Source organism: Liolophura sinensis, chromosome 12, assembly GCF_032854445.1.
Source record: "Liolophura sinensis isolate JHLJ2023 chromosome 12, CUHK_Ljap_v2, whole genome shotgun sequence".
Classification (NCBI taxonomy): domain Eukaryota; kingdom Metazoa; phylum Mollusca; class Polyplacophora; order Chitonida; family Chitonidae; genus Liolophura; species Liolophura sinensis.
The window spans coordinates 15,763,488-15,784,700 of NC_088306.1; the positions used below are offsets into that span (position 1 = coordinate 15,763,488).

Below are 21,213 nucleotides of genomic sequence, written 5' to 3' on the forward strand. Positions count from 1 at the left end.
TGCCTGGTTCCTGACTGGCTTTGCCGGGTTCCTCAATGTGTATGGTTTCTCTTTTTGTCTGATTCTCAAGTGCGTTGTCTGGTTCCTCACTGGTGCTGTCTGGTTCCTCACTGGTGCTGTCTGGTTTCTCACTGACTTTCTCTGGTTCATGACTTCATCCCTATAAGGACTGGCGTTTTTCTGGTGGCACCATTGCTTTGTTTATTTTTGCTGTTAGTATGGACTCCTCTTTGTGTTATTGCATAATGGCTTTGTCAGATTCTGCACCGGTTTAGTTTGATTGCTTCACTGATGTTTCATAGCTTCTGCCTGGTTCTACAGAGTGCCTGGAGCAAACAAGTACCTGACCCAACTCCTTACTTAAAACAACATGGAAAACAGCAAGATTCACTTTACAAACATCAGTAACAAGACATGGTGTGTGTTTTACACGCTTTCATCACAAAGCACTTAAAATTCGTGTCATAGATCTTCTATTAGAAATTCCATGTGAAATCCTGTATGGTTAGTAAAATGGTCAGGAAGTCTGCACGAGGTTATAGCTCACTGAGTTGTTCTCTGTGGCATGGCTTGGACTCGTTTTTAACTGCAGATTGTTGGCTGGTGTAATTGCCATTTTTTGCCAATCTGCTAGCGGATTGTCCGCAGGCCCTCGGATAACTCCCCACTTACCCGGTAAAGTCATGATTCTGGTACTGCACTTCTATACTATAGTGCCCATGTGAACCATGAAATACTGCCAATGTGGAGTTAAGCCATAATGATTCATTCATGAAAACCAAGTGACACCATGAAGCCAACACAACGGATAGTTTTAACCCAGACGGTTTTATTCGCACAAAAGCAGATCCTTACAACGCAATTAACATGCAACACTAAACAATATCTTCACAGGATTTGTGGAATCCAAACATGGCAGAGCTGCTAAAATCAATTTAAGTACACATCACCATCTGTGTATACATTCATGTATATCACTAAACGCTGAGGTGGGAGAGGGGAGATTATGACCAAAGATATCCCCTGTGCATATGAAGAAACAATTACATTTGCAAATACAACCTGGGTGGTCTGGGAGAGTTTGAATTAACATTGGAATAATTACACTGATAACTTGTGCCATCATTTTGAGTCCACAAATCCGTGAACTACAAGTACAACTGGTCGTAAGCATTGATGTCATGCCATTATGACACCGATGGTAATCATTACACTAATGTTGTCATTACAGTGACTTGAATCTTTACATTTGTTACCAATATAACACTTCGGATACTCCATGAATTTCAGCATTGTAGGTAATCCATGAATTACACTTACAGACCTCTTTGTAATCCATGAATTACACTTACAGACCTCTTGGTAATCCATGAATTACACTTACAGACTTCTTGGTAATCCATGAATTACACTTACAGACTTCTTGGTAATCCATGAATTACACTAGCAGACCTCTTGGTAATCCATGAATTACACTTACAGACTTCTTGGTAATCCATGAATTACACTAGCAGACTTCTTGGTAATCCATGAATTACACTTACAGACTTCTTGGTAATCCATGAATTACCACTACAGGCTTCAAGGTAATCCATGAATTAGAACTAAGACTTCTTGGTAATTTATGAATTACAACTACAACATTGGTGATGTACATCCATTTTGACCCTCAGGTAATTATTATCAAGTACATCTACCACGACATTACCTGTAGCCCTGAACTTGTCATAACAACATTGGTATAGTGACCTCTGATTTACTATTTAATAACCTTAAGACTGTAGTCTGTGTATATATAGCCTGACACATTGAAACTAACAAAACTATCCAAGTAGCTGTCAGTATACAAATTTAAACACTGGTATGACACTTTATACCTGATGAGCAACGAGCAATGGCAAAGTCCACCCTTTCTCCTCACCATTCACAAAATTTCCCTCCTTTTCATACAACAATAACTTCTCATAGTGCGTTCTACTGAATAGTTTGCATGACCTAATTCTCATAGAATCAACGTTCACCTTTCATTCTTTGTATAATGAAGAGTTGGCTGCCAAAGAGGCTTTCCCGTAATCCTTAGGTACATCACTCATGTCAATACACTAAGAAGCTTAATTTGTTTATATATGCAGCTAGCACACAATGATAATCACCTTTGTTCACTACCGAATGAGATTTGATTGTGCGCTGCATGTTTAAACTACAAATCAAATTGTGTGAATAGAGTTCGTACATGTAGATCTGTCTAAAACTTCAGGATAAAATTCATTCTCTTGGATAAATCAATTGCCAAAAACATCTCATTACACACTTCTGACTGACAAGCAGCCATCACAAGTACAACAGTTTTCTTATGTCTGCGACTTTTTCTTGCCAGCATAGTTCAAATATCCTAGCCCAAACCTAATCTGACAGTAAAACAGTAAACAATTACAACACAAATCACAGTTACAAACAATACATTTATCATGTCTGAGCTATGTACAAGGGATTAATAAGAATTACTTATCATTTAAATTTTTCCATAAAACATAGCAAAAAGAAACAATAGAGAAAGCACTGCTATTTCTGACTGAAATGTTCAGAGCTAGCCTGGCGTGATTAACTTCCTCACAGGCTTTAACATAATCAACATAACCAGTCAGTATTTTAAAACAGCTTGTTCATTAGGCCACATTACAATGCCTGTAACTGTTACAATCAACTCCTTGGAATTTGGGGGGGAAAAGAACTCAAAAACATTGAATTATTCCACTTCAATTCATATCAGACTGTACAAAAACAAGTTAACAACGGCAATGCCCTCTCAACTATATCCAGTAAATCAGGGTCTCTAAGCCAATCAAACATAAGCTGCAGTTTCTCAGGCTGCATTCTATTTACTGGGGATTCCCCTTTTGCTCACAGACATGTGACTAAACATCCTGCAATGATTGGTCAGTGGTGATGTTGCAGGTTAACATAAGCTACTGAACATAATGTGCCAGGGAAATACATGTGCCAGGTGGGTATAAGTTTGTTGTCAGCAGAACAGCTTTCTAAGCCACTTCTGATTAAGATGCACCCATTTCCTACACGCATTCCAAGAAAAGATTATTTTGATACCACCGTAAACCATTACATTTATGACCGACAGCTGACTGCTTGTTTCCAAAAAGGTTCTTGCGTCATGTCAGCTTTTGTAAAATCTGGTTGTGTTCGGTGTACACATGCCTAATTTCCTGCACATACGACGTGTACTATGAAGCCCATTTAACTATTTGTAACTCTCGGAAACCAAACAATCTTCAGTGGCACACACTCAATGTATACTTGTGCGTTAATATGCTTTCACAATTCAGGGAGGTGCACTAAAATGTTCAGTTCCTGCGTACATGCAGTACGGATCTGTAGCTGATAAAAGGGGGAATTATACATGTAGAAAATGATGGAAAGAATAAAATATTTATCCCTTAAAAGAAAAACTGTAGTTCTTATTCTCTACCTCATCACTCCCAAAGCTTAAAATGAATACAAAACACTTCCATTGCAAGTTAATAATGCACTGAGCTGTTGTGATTTTCTACGTTCCTAAAAAATAACAAACATATCAGTGTTAGGGGTAAAATGTTGCAAATGGTATATTCATAGAGGTTTATAAAATGAAATCACAAACACAAAACAATATTGTCAACAACAAAAAGAAGTAATTACAAAAGGCATCATTTACATTTGGCCTTCTTCAAAATAGTGTTTGCCACAGTATTTAAAATGTAACGATAAAAACCAAAAAGAACAACATTTACAGGTGTTTTCCAGGAATTTAGACACCTGTCAATCAATCTACAGGCATCGCCCACTTTAAAACACGATCTCAAATTTGGCTAGGTTGAGTTCGTGTGCCCCCTTGTCCATCTGTCCTCCAAGGAAGCCATAGTAATGCGTTTCTCCGTGCACACCCGCTGTACCCACTGCACTGCGCTTCCATACACCTGATGAATACAACACAAGTCACATACAAACCGTCTGCATTTTGTTTTACTATGCAGTTTTCAATACAAAACTGGAAAATCCAGTCCAGAGACATTGTTTGCACACAGGTATTTCAAAAGCATTGGAACTGGACAGTTTACAAATAGAGAGGCTGAAAACCCAAATACCTTTCCCATCTCAACGGGAAACTCGAGGACGAGCTACACAGGTCCCAGTTGCAGTAGAACACATTATTTTCTTCTGTGATGTTGTTGCATTGCTTGTCTACTTCACATATGCTCAGCCCACATGCTTCAATAATTGTGTTTAACAAAGACAACAACAAAAGAGTTCATAGCCTTGGACCGTTTTTGTTAAAGACTGAGTTTTATGAGGTCTCTATTGTCCTTTGATATGTCATCGTTTGGAATTGGTAACATTTGTTTTTTGGTTTTTTTTCCTGTTATCTATGCAGGCGTACATGTTGTCACAACTAATGATGTTGGTACTTTTAACCTTCTTCCATATACTTACGTCTATTGCCGACGATCCGCTCTAGTTTGTAGGTGCGCAAGCTGCCGCACTCCACTGCAATGTTTGGTCCCAGCTCGCTGAGGTCCTTCATGGGTGGGATACGAACGCGGTACTTATGACGGACAATCACAGCATCCGGCACATAGTACCCACTCTGCAGAAATAAACATACAACATGACTGACCACCAGTGTGACTAAGTTTTCACTGATTCCCATACGCCAGAGCCCATTATAATCAAACATCTTAAGTCAAAAATTCAAATACAGCTACAAATAGAACTGTTTGCTCTAGAAAGCTACAACTTGTAAACTGATTCTTTATTGCAGAATGTACCAACCACAATTTAAGCCCTTTCCTTTGCTGATTTTGGCTTTTTAAGGATTTACAAATTATGATTTAAGTCTTAAGTTGGCTGATAAATACACCTCCAGAAAGCATTTTTTGTCTTGAATGAAAAGTGTAAATCTGAAACACAATCATTGATTTCAATGCTTTTGGTGAACATTCCTACAGTGGTTCAAGAACAATACAACCTATACAACATTATCATGACACACTTAAGTAGCAGTCTTGTACAGAGAGAAAAACTTAAAGTTTGTGTAAATCTAAATGGGATAAATAACATATATGGTGACCAATTATATCACTGTTCACAAACAATGCTACAAGGACCACTGTAATGTGGTAGTCATGAAAAGCAGTCGAGAGAGACAACTTTAAATTCTGAATGTACCGACATACTGAGATAAAATTTAAAATGAATTCATTGGAATTATTAAAATGCAGTGTATCATTGTGAGCAAACAAACAAGGAGTAAAAATCTGTGTCAGTAATATAAGACATAAGAAGTTGTCAGTATACTTTAAACTATCTGCCATGCTGCATTCCTTTTATCAATCTCAACTTCAGACACTGGATCTGACCTGCAGAAGTTGGTGCTGATTAAATGACCAGATTGGCATGTTCTGTGATTTATTATAGGATTGTCCAGTTTACATCAAAGCTGAAGGCAAAACCAGTTTATTTCCTTATTGCGAAGAAGTTTAGTTACCTTTGCAATTGAATGTTTGTTTCTCTGTGTAGGATAAAACATTGCCTAGTTGTCATGGATTTACAGAAAATCCCATGTACTATTAATTATACGATGAAATTTAATCTCCAACAATACTTTTATTATTTTTTTTTTCCTTATTCATGTACAATTTGTGTGATTAAAGTCCTGTCAGACTACCTAAATTCTAAAAACGTAAAAGTTCTCGCCTTACCCTCAGTTTCCATATCAGGTCAATCCAGTCCTTAGGGGGCGCCACTAGGGTCCTGTTCAGATGCATCACGAAACATCGCTGCTTGTCTCGGTCCACAATGGCAGTGAAGTTCTGCAAATACCATGTTAAACATATTACATACAACTTACATACTGGACTACAACATAGTTCTGCAGAAATTTGGAAATCAAATGCAAACGTATAAGATTTGATCTTACAGTATTAAATGTATGTGTTCAATGTGGAACTAATGGCTGTTATACAGACACATCTAAAACCACACTGCTGCAATAGGCCTCCTCTGAATTACCTCCCTTGTTATACCACGGCCATTATGACGTAACAGGCGTTTGAGGCATGAAACTGCGAGAAGTGGGACCTCACCTATTAAAGCATGCAGTATGTACAAGTAGCTCATGTCACAATAGTGACAAATACTTTCTGGGCAACAGAATGTAAAAACGCAAGTCTCACAAACGTCGCAAGATCTTTAATGAAGTCCATTTTTTTCCCATTGAAACTGTCTACTGTATTTAATTAGCACAACGATTTAAACATTACCTCTGAATTTTGCAAAATTAAAATCTGTCATAAAGCTAGGTCTTCCAATAGTTCCTGCCCCTTTATCTCCACGACTTGCCATTAGCCATTTCCTGATGTCCCACCAAACCACAGCTTACTCCTTACAACCCACTTTGTAAACAGCAGTGACCTCAAGGGAGGTGCAACGGGTATCTAGAAGGACACATACTTACACTTTCAAAATCATGCAGTACCAGTGCCTTTTCGCACTCATCAAACTCCGGCACCTCAATCTTCTCCAGTCTGTTGTTGGTCACTTCTACTGACTCGCTCATGTAACGATACTTCTTCTGCTTGTGATTTTTCTGCTCCTTCATGCGATGGTATTCTGACTTGGGTTGTCCGTCCTGTTCTAGCTCAAATTCACTTTGGTCATAATATCTCACTCCATATACACCATAGGTAGCCTGCAAATGGCAATGAATCAATGATAGTGATCAAAACCAGCCTTAAATGCTCTACCACATGTACATACCCCATCCCGATGTCACCAAACCAATGTTGATAGCCACACTTCATACCCACCAAAAGTAACATGCAAATCTGAATGAATCAATCAATGACAGTGATCAAAACCAGCCTTAAACATTCTATCACATGTACATACTCCATCCTGATGTCACCAAAACAATGCTGAAAGTCACACTCCATACACACCATATGTAGCCTGCAACTGGCAATAAATCAATGACAGTGATCAAAACCATGCTCCTTCATGCGATGGTATTCTGACTTGGGTTGTCCGTCCTGTTCTAGCTCAAATTCACTTTGGTCATAATATCTCACTCCATATACACCAAAAGTAGCAATAGCATGCAAATGGCAATTAATCAATGACAGTGATCAAATCCAGCCTTAAACGCTCTAGCACATGTACATACTCCATCCTGATGTCACCAAAACAATGCTGAAAGCCATACTTCATACCCACCAAAACTGGTCTACAACTGACAATAAATCAATGACAGTGATCAAAACCAGCCTTAAACGCTTTAGCACATGTACATACCCCATCCCGATGTCACCAAAACAATGCTGAAAGCCACAATTAAAACACACCAAAGGTACCCTACAACTGGCAATGAATCAATGACAATGATCAAAACCAGCCTTAAACGCTCTACCACATGTACATACTCCATCCTAATGTCACCAAACCAATGTTGAAAGCCACACTTCATACACACCAAAAGTAGCATGCAAATCTGAATGAATCAATCACAGTGATCAAAACCAGCCTTAAATGTTCTACCTACAACTGGCAATGAATCAATGACAATGATCAAAACCAGCCTTAAACGCTCTGCCACATGTACATACTCCATCCCAATGTCACCAAATCAATGTTGAAAGCCACAATTAAAACACACCAAAGGTACCCTACAACTGGCAATGAATCAATGACAATGATCAAAACCAGCCTTAAACACTCTACCACATGTACATACTCCATCCCAATGTCACCAAACCAATGTTGAAAGCCACACTTCATACACACCAAAGTAGCATGCAAATCTGAATGAATCAATCAATGACAGTGATCAAAACCAGCCTTAAACACTCTACCACATGTACATACTCCATCCTAATGTCACCAAACCAATGTTGAAAGCCACACTTCATACACACCAAAGTAGCATGCAAATCTGAATGAATCAATCAATGACAGTGATCAAAACCAGCCTTAAACACTCTACCACATGTACATACTCCATCCTAATGTCACCAAACCAATGTTGAAAGCCACACTTCATACACACCAAAGTAGCATGCAAATCTGAATGAATCAATCAATGACAGTGATCAAAACCAGCCTTAAATGTTCTACCTACAACTGGCAATGAATCAATGACAATGATAAAAACCAGCCTTAAACGCTCTGCCACATGTACATACTCCATCCTAATGTCACCAAACCAATGATAAAGTTCACACCATAGGTACAAGTACCTATGATCCAAACCAGCCATAAACCATCTGGCAAGTCTGGTACAAATGTACATCGTACTACATCCGGGTGTAGCTAAAATAAAGGTGAAAGTCACACTCCATGCAACACACACGTGCAAGTGAAGAGGAGATATCCAAGGCACCTGGAGAAATTTTCTTTACTGCCTTCCAACATGTACATGTGTAAGCAAGACAAATGTAAAATAAACATTTTAAGAAGCCTATTCTTCCATAATAAAAGTAAACCAAAATGCACACAAAACATCAACGATGGAACATCCCATTCGTAGCATTGTGTTTTACATGTATATTTTTGTTTTATTCCTTTCGGTATTATTAGCTTTTAGACTGAATTTTTCCAAATTATCTTATGTTTCAGAAAATCATTATGTGAGGCTTCCAATCAACAACCCTGAATGTCATCGTATATGACACAAATTCTTCACCTCAGCATTATACACAAGCACCAAGTTTAAAATACCTCCGTAACTAAAAATAAACAAACCAGCACACGAAGACTTTATACATGAATGTTCGATTCATTTCCACATACTGTTTCCTGTAGATCTTATATTGTATAGCATAATCAGAAGTCGCTAGTCACACACATCTATGTACAGACATACGTGTGCACTGGCCTTAATTCTTCTAAAATTTGGGACAGACATTAGTAGTGTTGAAAGTAGACTATTACAATTCTTTACCACCCTTTTGGAACAGTTAAGATATGAGTATGTTATTTATTAGATTGTCTGACCAGGTGAGAAAAAAGAAACTCAATATTTCTGCTAGAATTACATACATATTGGCTAAAATGGGTACACCAGGTGTCCCAAATAGGATAAGAAATACGGTAGTGTGCAGTTTATAGTATTTATTGTGTAACATTCATATTAAAACTACATGTAAACACTACACATCTGATGAACCAGTACTTTTTGACGTACATGTACTACTAGGCAATCCTAACAAATATTTCTTATTGGTCATAACCTGACAACCTATCACAAAAATTAGGTTTCATGGTACCTAGGAAATTCTTTTTTTATTATTTATCCTATTATTCTGTCTAATGAAACAGATAGGGATTTTAAAGAATTAGATTTCATCATACATGTAAACATGCAGAGAATAATACATGTAGGCTTAGGTTATACACATGTAGAGTTCTACATGTATCCACATCCCAATAAAAACTTTAGTTAGTTATCTTTTTAAAGGATCTGTTGCGTTACATATACCAAACTGAAACAAACATATTTTTAATGATGGCCACAGTAATGTCAAGCCACAGCATACAGTGTGTTGGTTATGAATAAGGTGCATGAATGTTACAGGAGAATGTCAGGTTGACTAGCATGGACTGGGACTGCTGACAACAAATGCTGGGTTACGGCATGTAAACAACAGACTAAAACATGCTCTTACAGCAGGACCTATAATCAATGTATGTTAGCATTCTTTACAGGCTTGTACAATGTACGGTGCATGCATGGCTGTTATATAAACAGCAATTGTATGGGCAGTATGTTGAGTCATGTACATGTATACACATACCTACCTAATGGCCCTTTCATGTACTCGTGTTATGTTAATACATGGCTTGCATAATATCTGCACAAAGTGTAACAGACCCTATATTATGCTAATAAGTGTATACGCAGTGTAACAAACCTGGTGTTATGTTAATAACTGAACGCATAGTGTAACAGAACAGGTATTATGCTAACAGGTGTCCCACATAGTGCAACAGAATGTATTATGTTATTACGTGTACATGCAGTGTAACAGAATGTATTATGTTATTATGTGTACACGTGGTGTAACAGAATGTATTATGTTATTATGTGTACACGTGGTGTAACAGAATGTATTATGCTAACATGTGTACACAGTGTAACAGGACCTGTATAATGGTAATACGTGTTCATGCACATGATCGTGTATGTGCACGTAAGTTACATTACACAGCAAACTGCTACAAATGTACATGTTTCTGAAATCTCCCAGTTTCTTCTGATGCTTTACTTCGCTGGCAGGCCATTTAAAGTTGGTTGCCACGATCCTTAGTGCGGCCATACCTGGGAAGGTCTGCCAGAAACCTGCAGATGGTCATGGGATTTCCTGGGCTCTGCCCAGTTTCCTCCCACTATAAATGATGTTGGCCATCATCGTATATCAACGTATTGAAGTGAAATATTCTTGAGATCGGCATAAAAACACCAATCAAATAAATAAATCCTTAGTTCAGTATCCAGTAACATAAAAAATTTCCCATGATAAGGTTGTACATTTTACCTCATTCTGACAGTTCTACTGATCTTAGAAAGGTGTATTAAAGTTCATTTGCAAGGTAGGATGATTTAAACAATAAAATTTCCTGACATTTTATTTTAAGTTTCTAAAAATGCACTTTTTATTATTAAATTTTAGGTTATTTACTGTATGTACTGTCAGATAAAAGATATTCTTAGTAAGCTTCCTACATCATAAACATTTTGCTGAGTGTAAATGTAACTTTTGCAACTTCTGGAAAATGTGCGGAAAACGGTTTGTTTTCTGCCTCAGCCTCAGCATTAGCCTGCCACAAGGTGTACAAGGTACAAGTATGTCCCATAAGGACACATCACAACATTCACTGATGATACCCCACTGGATGCCTTACTCGTAACTCAGGATTTATTGCCTTGGGCAGTAATTCAATGAGTGAAGCTAACAAATGCTTTGGCATTATTCCAGCAAAACTGCACAATGTACATATACAGAAAACCTCTATGCTGACATCATACAGTAATCTGAACCTGTGTCATTCAACATCACATCGGGCTACTTGTTGTAGAGAACTTTATAGAGAAGACTTTGTTCTGGAGGGTGTACTAGTTATCAAAAGGATTGACAGCATTCTAAACATACCTTGTGCAGAATCTGAAATCTTTATTATTAAACTGGAGTGTCATTACGCTTCTTTAAATTTTCTTAATGGTCTGCCATTTAAAAGTTGCATCTCCGGCTTGACCACACAATCTATCAGTCTATCATTCAGGGAGATACAGTCAATTTAAATATGCTTATTTAAAATGTCTTTCATCCGACACTCAAAAATTATTTCAACAACACTCACATTTACATGACGTATGAGCAAATAGTAAAATTTGGCTGAAGTTCCCCAAATATGAAAGATCTTAATAGTTAAATACCAAAGTTTTTGGGTTAGCCCCCACTTACATGTATGCCCTCTTCAAAATTAGGGGTAGAAAATGTAGAGTAACATCGGTACATGTACACTGTTTTTAACTTGAAGTATGTTCTTTTGAAGAGCTTCATGATTCTTTCGAGTCGGTGAAGTTGATGATAAAACTTCCAAAATTCATGATCATTACATTTTGTGTCCTTACAAACTAGTAAACCTTCACCATTGCTGCTCTCAATGCATCTAAAGGTCCTCAGGGTTATCCGACATTTAGTTGTGGTCTGCCATTTAAAAGTTGCATCTCCGGCTTGACCACACAATCTATTAGTCTATCATTCAGGGAGATACAGTAAGTGATGATGTAGGTATGGCTATAAACTGACTGACCTTGTTTACCAAGTGTCTATACAGGTACACAATATCTAAAGTACAGTTAGTAAGTTGTGATGTTGGTATGGCTATAAACTGACTGACCTTGTTTACCAAGTGTCTATACAGGTACACAATATCTAAAGTACAGTTAGTAAGTTGTGATGTTGGTATGCCTATAAACTGACTGACCTTGTTTACCAAGTGTCTATACAGGTACACAATATCTAAAGTACAGTTAGTAAGTTGTGATGTAGGTATGGCTATAAACTGACTGACCTTCTTTACCAAGTGTCTATACAGGGACAGTGTCTATACAGGGACACAATATCTAAAGTACAGTTAGTATGTTGTGATGTAGGTATGGCTATAAACTGGCTGACCTTCTTTACCAAGTGCCTATACAGGGACACAATATCTAAAGTACAGTTAATAAGTTATGATGTAGGTATGGCTATAAACTGACTGAGCTTGTTTACCAAGTGTCTATACAGGTACACAATATCTAAAGTACAGTTAGTAAGTTGTGATGTTGGTATATCTAGCTGACTGACCTTGTTTACCAAGTGTCTATACAGGGACACAATATGTAAAGTACAGTTAGTAGGTTGTGATGTTGGTATATCTAGCTGACTGACCTTGTTTACCAAGTGTCTATACAAGTACACAATAAAGTAAAGTACAGTTAGTAAGTTGTGATGTTGGTATATCTAGCTGACTGACCTTGTTTACCAAGTGTCTATACAGGGACACAATATCTAAAGTACAGTTAGTAGGTTGTGATGTTGGTATATCTAGCTGACTGACCTTGTTTACCAAGTGTCTATACAAGTACACAATAAAGTAAAGTACAGTTAGTAAGTTGTGATGTTGGTATGGCTATAAACTGACTGACCTTGTTTACCAAGTGTCTATACAGGTACATACTATCTAAAGTACAGTTAGTAGGTTGTGATATTGGTATATCTAGCTGACTGACCTTGTTTACCAAGTGTCTATACAGGTACATAATATCTAAAGTACAGTTAGTAGGTTGTGATATTGGTATATCTAGCTGACTGACCTTGTATTCCAGGACAAGGTGTCTGTACAGGTACATAACATCTAAAGTACCGTTAGTAAGTTGTGATGTTGGTATGGCTATAAACTGACTGACCTTGTTTACCAAGTATCTATACAGGTACACAATATCTAAAGAACAGTTAGTAAGTTGTGATGTAGGTATGGCTATAAACTGACTGACCTTGCTTACCAAGTATCTATACAGGTACACAATATCTAAAGAACAGTTAGTAAGTTGTGATGTAGGTATGGCTATAAACTGACTGACCTTGTTGACCAAGTGTCTATACAGGTACACAATATCTAAAGTACCGTTAGTAAGTTGTGATGTTGGTATGGCTATAAACTGACTGACCTTGTTTACCAAGTGTCTATACAGGTACATAATATCTAAAGTACAGTTAGTAGGTTGTGATATTGGTATATCTAGCTGACTGACCTTGTATTCCAGGACAAGGTGTCTGTACAGGTACATAACATCTAAAGTACCGTTAGTAAGTTGTGATGTTGGTATATCTAGCTGACTGACCTTGTGTTCCAGGACGAGGTGTCTGTACAGGTACATACTATCTAAAGTACAGTTAGTAGGTTGTGATGTTGGTATATCTAGCTGACTGACCTTGTGTTCCAGGACGAGGTGTCTGTACAGGTACATACTATCTAAAGTACAGTTAGTAGGTTGTAATGTTGGTATATCTAGCTGACTGACCTTGTGTTCCAGGACGAGGTGTCTGTACAGGTACATACTATCTAAAGTACAGTTAGTAGGTTGTAATGTTGGTATATCTAGCTGACTGACCTTGTGTTCCAGGTGTCTATAAAAGTACATAATATCTAAAGTACAGTTAACTGACTTACCTTGTGTTCCAGGTGTCTGTAAAGGTAGATACCTCCAATGATCCCAGCTGCCATGACAACCAGTGCTAGGAACACCACGATGACATTTGCACAGGCACGGGAACGGCGAGGTCGCACGAAGATGTATGCAGGCGTTTGGGGTGCAGCCTCTTTGTTCTCATCAGTCTACAGAAAAAACAAACAAACAATCTGTGAACAATAAAGTTTGACTTCAGTTAGAATCACTTTTGAGATGGAGCACTAGAAATTACATGTACATGTACATGTATACATGGAAGCCTCTGTGGTTCAGTTGGTTAGCGCGCTAGCCCCTCACCAATGCAGACACTGTGAGTTCAAGTCCAACTCATGCTGGCTTCCTCTCCGGCTGTACGTAGGAAGGTCTGCCAGCAACCTGTGGATGGTCATGAGTCCGCCGGGCTCTGCCCAATTTCCTCACACCATAATTCTGGCCGCGGTCGAATAAGTGAAATATTCTTACGACGTAAAACACCAATCAAATAAGTAAATAAAATAAACATACATACTTAAAAACCTTTACTTTTACCTTTGCCTTTATTCACTTGGAGCTTCAGTATGACATCATATGCAGAGGAATGTAAAAGCTTACTGTTCATGACATGTATTATGACGTAATACGGCTAAACTCAGATTGGAACATCATGAAACAAACATTTCTTTTTCCACATCATAGCATCTAAGTGTAAAACATCAAAAATGGAAGAAGAAAAAAAAGCGATATCCATAAATTGTGCGAAGTAGCACGTTATTCACTGAAGGAAATTCTGATAGTTCACCTTTACATTATAGACCATAGAAGTCAATCTGACGTAAACAAACACAAATTCTTTTAATTATAGAAATAAACGGCATGAAATGACATCATTCGGGGAGGTGAATGTACCGTCTTGTGTGTTGCGTGCTACACTTGAGACTGTTTGAAAGGTCATCACTATTTAACATGTATATTTGCAAACAGCCCACAGCTAAGATTGGGGTAAAACTGAAAAAACCTGGCTACACTGCATACTGACAACAAAGTTTGCATCTTCAATGAGATAAACAAATCATGTTAGCATCATTTTCATAATCATCATATGCACATATATCCCACTGTGAAAAGTGCTTTAGTGATTGAAAAGGTTGAATATTTATTTAGTCTCTTGTTTTTCTGTCAATTCAGCGGACTCCTGGTACAGTATGTTTAATAACGTTGAGCACTGACATGATTATAATACTGACACATTTCTATTGCATTACATTCAGCATTACATAAAAATGCATCACCAAAACAGGGCTAACTTGTTCCCTATACAGACACATGTACATGTTGTATATGTATCACACATATACAGTAAGACCGTCACATTTGAAGCATAACAAACATTGGACATAAATCACACAACCTTGTAGAAGCGTGTCCGTCTGGTTTCTGTGTGTACATTGTATATTAACAGTTATAACGTGTACCTGTCCTATTTTCATGTATATGTATGTACACACACACACAGCAGCTGTCCTGTTTGCCACGAGAGGACAATTTATTTATTTATTGGATTGGTGTTTTATGCGGTACTCAAGAATATTTCACTTATACAACAGCAGCCAGCCAGGATTATGGTGGGTGGAACCAGGCAGAGCCCGGGGGGAAACACCCACAACAATCTGCACTTAGATGGCAGATCATCCCACTTATGGCTGGAGAGGAAGCCAGCATGAGCTGGACTTGAACTCATACTGGCCGCACTGGTGAGAGGCTCCTGGGTCATTGCGCCCATGTTGGCGTGGTAACCTCCTCGGCCATGGAACGCCCCCCTACTTATTTCAGTCAAATTTTTACATATCTACAGGATGACATTTGTGGCTCTGGTAGAATTCATGATTAACTTCCCCATATTGCACACTTAACTACACGTCTCAAAATTAAACACGTGTCTATCTCTCCCAGTTAGGCGCAATTTCCTTGTGACAGAGCTACAGCTGAAGAGATGACTGCTCTGGGACTTCATTTCTACAATTCTAACATGGAGAAAAATAGTTTTATTTTGTGGACAGTTAACAGGTAAAGGAGTTGTGACAACCCAATTGAAAATTTAATTCTGAGCCGTGTTAACCCTCCAGGTATTTACTGTACATGTTATTAAAAGCTGATGCTTTCTTCAGATGACTGAAGCACATTACACACTGTATGGACACTTTATAAATATACATGATGTACACCTTTTCTTATTACTAAGTAAGCTAATTATATATTTAATTATTTCATTGATGAAAAGTGACATTTCTTCATCCATGTTCTACTTGTCACATTCAGGGGTACATTAACATGCACTGTAAGCTTCCAAAGTCTACTCCTTAGAGGGGAAAACAGCTTTATAGAGCTCCATCAACTTGCAGCTGTCAGCATGAAAGTTAGTGCCCTGGACACAGTTCACGTTCAAAAGTGTATTAGCTAATACTGGTAGTCATATTTCAGATTCAAGATTTTAGCCAAATTCAGCAGCCAATGCAATTGTCTGATCAGAGTATAAAAGCAGAAGATGTTCATACTTAATGTACTGCTGTATAATTTTTTTAGGCAAAGTACAAAACTGAAGACTTAGTCTAAACTTACATGTAAATCTTCTTTTATTTATATATTTCATTGGCGTTTTACGCAGCCAGTACTCAAGAATATTTCACTAACACAACAGCGACAAGCAGTATGGTGGGAGGGCAGAGCCAAGGGGAAACCACAATCTGCAGGTTGCAGTTAAAACTGGTATTACGTCCTCACTTGTAAAACAGTTCTGAACAACCACATGTAGGCCACCCAGCCATTGACCTAGATGTACATTGCGAACACTGTCAAAATAACTACACGCGAAATAAATGTGTACACAGCTATTGCACCCTTGTGATGGACAAAGAGATCAAATTTAATGCTGTAACATAAATTTGGGTTCTATAGGGGTGCAAAAATTGCGCTGCCCATGGCAATGAATAGAAAATATTCTTCTATCCTGCACACATGCCTGGTTACACAGAAAATGCACAGTCACCGAGGTCACCAAGATATGAAAGTGTTCAGTGTTAAATCTCATATTTCATGAATACAGTACTCCACCAATTATTTCTACGAAATTTGCATGAATTTAATATGCATCCTACTTCAGATGTGATTTAGAAAGGTGACTCACTGGTGGAAACTCATGTGAAGCGATCTGTGAATTACTGCAAATTTTGTAATTTCCCGTCATTTTTGCATCAAGTTGGTGTGCATACAGTAGCACGGTGGTTAGTTGGTGAAAAAATTGCAAGAAATATTAGGTGTTTTTCTCTAATCTTTGTTCACCAGAAAAAGGCCAATTTACAGTGCACATATTTATGTCATTTATTTGCAGAGTAAAATTTTGAAGGTGTAGGCTCTGGGGTCGGCCAACTTTTAAATAAAGTTCAAATAAACTGATTGAAAAAAACTGTTTCAGATAATGAAAATAAAGACCGCCTTCTTTTGCACTTAACAATGTCAACAATTTAAATACGCATTATTGCCGTATGCACCTTCTATAGTATGTCAAATTTTGCTCAAACTGGAAAATCAAGCTATAAACGTCGAGGCTGTTTACACGTGAGGTGTTTTTTCACGAGAAACTCCTTCATCCCAGGTGTTTGAATTACAACGATTAATTGGTCATTGATTGTAGAAATCATAACATATTGACACCCTGCTGTGAATCCTCAATATTTACTCATCTAATTCTGAGCACCCAGGCTTTAAGTCTACATTGTTTACAGTTACATTTTTTGAAAATAAATGTAGCCTCAGAAGGATAAAACTGAAAATGTCCATTTCAGTGCCCTTAAAAACAAAAACAGACCAACTGATTGACCTGTAGGAGTGAGTGCTTAAGAGTTTAACCATTTTTCAGTCATATGACGACCAAGCCAGGCCTCAAATTTAACAAGAAAATGGTCAAGGCCAGTTTGGCGTTGGGTAAGTGTCAAGTGTTTAGGGCATCAAGGCCATTGTGAAAGCCATGGAGGTCAAATACACAGTGATAACCAGGCGATCAAGGTCAAATGCGCAATCATGAGGAGGGATTTCAGCAACCCATAATGACACTGCCTCTTTGTCTTTTATGACTGCTTAAGAACCTTAAGCTGTATTACGATTGATTGATGTTTAACACTGGACTCACATTTCACTTTCATGACAGCAGTATGGTTTATGGCTGAAGGAAACCAGACAGAGCCCAGAAGAAACCACCATACAGAACATCTCCATTATGACTGATTGCCATGTGACGGCATGGTTGACAAAAAATAAAGTTTCTCATTGGCGCCATTCCACTAACCAAATGGTGAAAATATTAAAAACAGTCTTTAGAATCAGAATAAAGTGCTCTGCTTTCAGGCAAGATAGTCTATAATCTATCTCTTTATTTTCCTTTAACTAATTATCGTACATGTATATGTATATGTATATGATGAAGGATGATTTTTAAATTCAGCAAAATCCAAATGATCAATATGAATTAGAAAAAAATGCAGGACTTGCTCGTGTGAGTCCTGCAGTGGGCTAAAGTTACCATTTACACCTAATAAATACATGAAATGGGGGAGGAGGAGGGGGAGGGCTGTACCTTATTTTTTATTTGTAGTGGAAAGTTAAGACAACCACATTGTTCTGACATGTGATGGTCGTGTTTAAAGATGTTATCACCACCTTACTGTACTGGTCATTTCCAAGGTTGCCAAATTAAAGCCAATACAAATGTTGTTGTTGAAATGAAATTAAAGTATATACATTTAAAACAGAAATAATTTACCTGGTTATACGAAAAAAAGCATCCAGATTTGGGTTCTTTTGTGCTCCTTTTATCCACGTTTTGAATTTAATTTGCTTTAGTCTCTCGTGTGACGGCATTTTCCCAGACGAACAGTTTCACAGAGCTCTATACTTCATCCTACAGCCACGCCGTGATTCATACATTGCTCCCGCAAAGGAAAGGTAGTATCGGAAACCTTCATGTGTACACACTCACAGTTTAACTTAAGAGGGCATGGTTTCCGGATCCAGGCTAGTAAGGCATTGACGTAAATTATTGAAAAGATCAACTTACTGTGAGAGGTAAATGGTGCGAGAACAAAACACAAAATCAGACAGACGTGATAAAAAGAAATCGATCCTTTTATTGTCAAGGGCACGTAGGCCTGTTTTACGGCAGCCAGATAGTGGCCGTTGATTAGGCACCATTTTCAGGGACATTACGGCCATGTGACAGGGCAGTGGCGGCAATGGCCGTTGTGGCTGCCGTTAAATTCGAAAGCTGCAAAGCAGTCTTTAAAGTGCACATGCGTTTACTATGCCTCCTTGTTGCAGGACGGATTTCCACTGCTCTTTTATCTAGTGCTGCTTCACTGAGACAACTTACCGCAGGCAAGTAAGCCGCTCAACCAAGCCATTATACTGATATGGGTCAACCAGTCAAAGCACTATTGCTGAATGCCAGGCTGGAAAGCTGCAAATTCCCTTTTTTATAAAGTCTTAGGTGTGACCTGACCCAGGATTGACCCTGGATCTACTGCCTCTGAAGTAGACGCTCTACCAATAAGTGAATATTTCACTTATACGTCAGCATCCAGCATTATGGTAGGAGAAAACCTGGCATAGCCTTGGGGAAACCCACGACCATCCGCAGGTTGCTGAAAGACCTTTCCACGTATGGCCAGAGAGGGAGGAATGGATAGGACTACGTCAAACCATGATGCCATCAAATAATTGAATTTGACAAATGTAACCAAGTTCTTGGATGACACAGACAGATGGTGTTCTTCTCAAAAGGCAAAGCCTGGATTTCTTTACTACAAAACGCAAACTATAACATCAGCAGAACACATTCTAACTTTTAAGTCAAATTACAAGGGAGGTCTGACTTTTCCAAACAAGGAATGTAAAACACAGCGCAAAGCCTTTTTTTCTTGAGGTGTAAGTTAAGTGACATCACCCATCAGTTTCACAGCAACCGTCACTTGCACTACTGGCAGAACGCATCCTTACTTGATAGCAAAATAACACACACGTAATGGTTTAATAAGGCATCGGGAATTGATTTGTTAATATACTATCCATCGTGTGAAGCAAAATGTTGACATTATCACTTCAGAATTAGGCCATTGTGGTTAGTTGACACCAGTGGTAATTCCTAGAACGTAAAAGCAGAAACAGAAAGAAAGTCTCCATGTCAAGCCAAAACCATACGATTTTCGTCAAACATAACAGCGTTTCCTTACCAGTGGAACCGTGACTACGTCTGCAAAGTCGTCTTTCTTTTCGGGCTTCTTCTCGATCGTCGTGAACTTGTAAATAGTCATTTTTGCAACTTTTTGAAGGGCGACAATTTACCTTCCTTATCAAATGTTATCATCAAAACACCAACAATGTTCGGATAAAATCGGACGGTGAGATGAAAACTTCCGACTAAGCTTTAATATTGAAAACCCATTATTCATACATCACAAAATATGATTTTTGGGGTCAAAAATATATAGAAAATATCTTTCTGTAAATTGAAGTAACTGAGTTTCATCTGATAAAGGTACAAAGACGGATAAATATGTTTGATCCTGAATCTTTATTCCCGGTTTTGCAGTCAGGTTATTACAATGTGTCAGTCCGAGTGGTCAGAGTAGCACTGGGCTGCCTACATCCATGAGCAGCACGTCCACGAGGAGAACGGACATCCATGAGCAGACTGGAACATATAACTTGTTCGTTTACAAATAACTGGGCAAGGTACGAGACTATAAGCCTGTATATTTATATAGGCCTACATCCGAGCAGATCAATTCTCAACATTTTAAACCCCTTAATATCAGATAACACAGACATTACTATAACCTTGTAGACCTTCTTTAATGTGTCATAGTTAATTAATAACCTAATAATCCTCCATCACTAACTGGAAAAAAAGATATTAAAGATCCACGAGGAGGACCTTGCCTAGTTCACCTACATCCATGAGGAGGACGGTGGCTAATTTACCTTCCTGCAGGTATAAGGTACAATATCCATGAGGAGGACGGTGGCTAATTTAACTTCCTACTGGTATAAAGTACAACATCTATGAGGTGGGCGGTGGCTGATTTACCTTCCTGCAGGTATAAGGTACAATATCCATGAGGAAGACGGTAGCTAATTTAACTTCCTGCAGGTATAAGGTACAATATCCATGAGGAGGACGGTGGATAATTTAACTTCCTACTGGTATAAAGTGAAACATCCACGAGGAGGACGGTGGCTAATTTACCTTCCTGCAGGTATAAGGTACAATATCCATGAGGAGGACGGTGGCTAATTTAACTTCCTACTGGTATAAAGTATAACATCCATGAGGAGGACGGTGGCTAATTTACCTTCCTGCAGGTATCATGTACAATATCCACGAGGAGGACGGTAACTAATTT

At 38.2% G+C, this 21,213-nt stretch overlaps 1 protein-coding gene across 1 annotated transcript; it reads right to left on the reverse strand.

Moving 5' to 3' along the window:
• Nucleotides 1–809: 809 nt before the first annotated feature.
• LOC135479097 (integral membrane protein 2B-like) lies at nucleotides 810–20,188 on the reverse strand. Its single transcript, XM_064758818.1, has 6 exons — nucleotides 20,041–20,188; nucleotides 13,765–13,929; nucleotides 6,509–6,742; nucleotides 5,754–5,864; nucleotides 4,486–4,639; nucleotides 810–3,971 (listed from the first exon to the last, which is right to left on the reverse strand). Exons 1-6 carry the CDS (start codon nucleotides 20,119–20,121, stop codon nucleotides 3,841–3,843), a joined length of 876 nt encoding a protein of 291 aa, XP_064614888.1. The 5' UTR covers nucleotides 20,122–20,188; the 3' UTR covers nucleotides 810–3,840.
• Nucleotides 20,189–21,213: the final 1,025 nt, after the last annotated feature.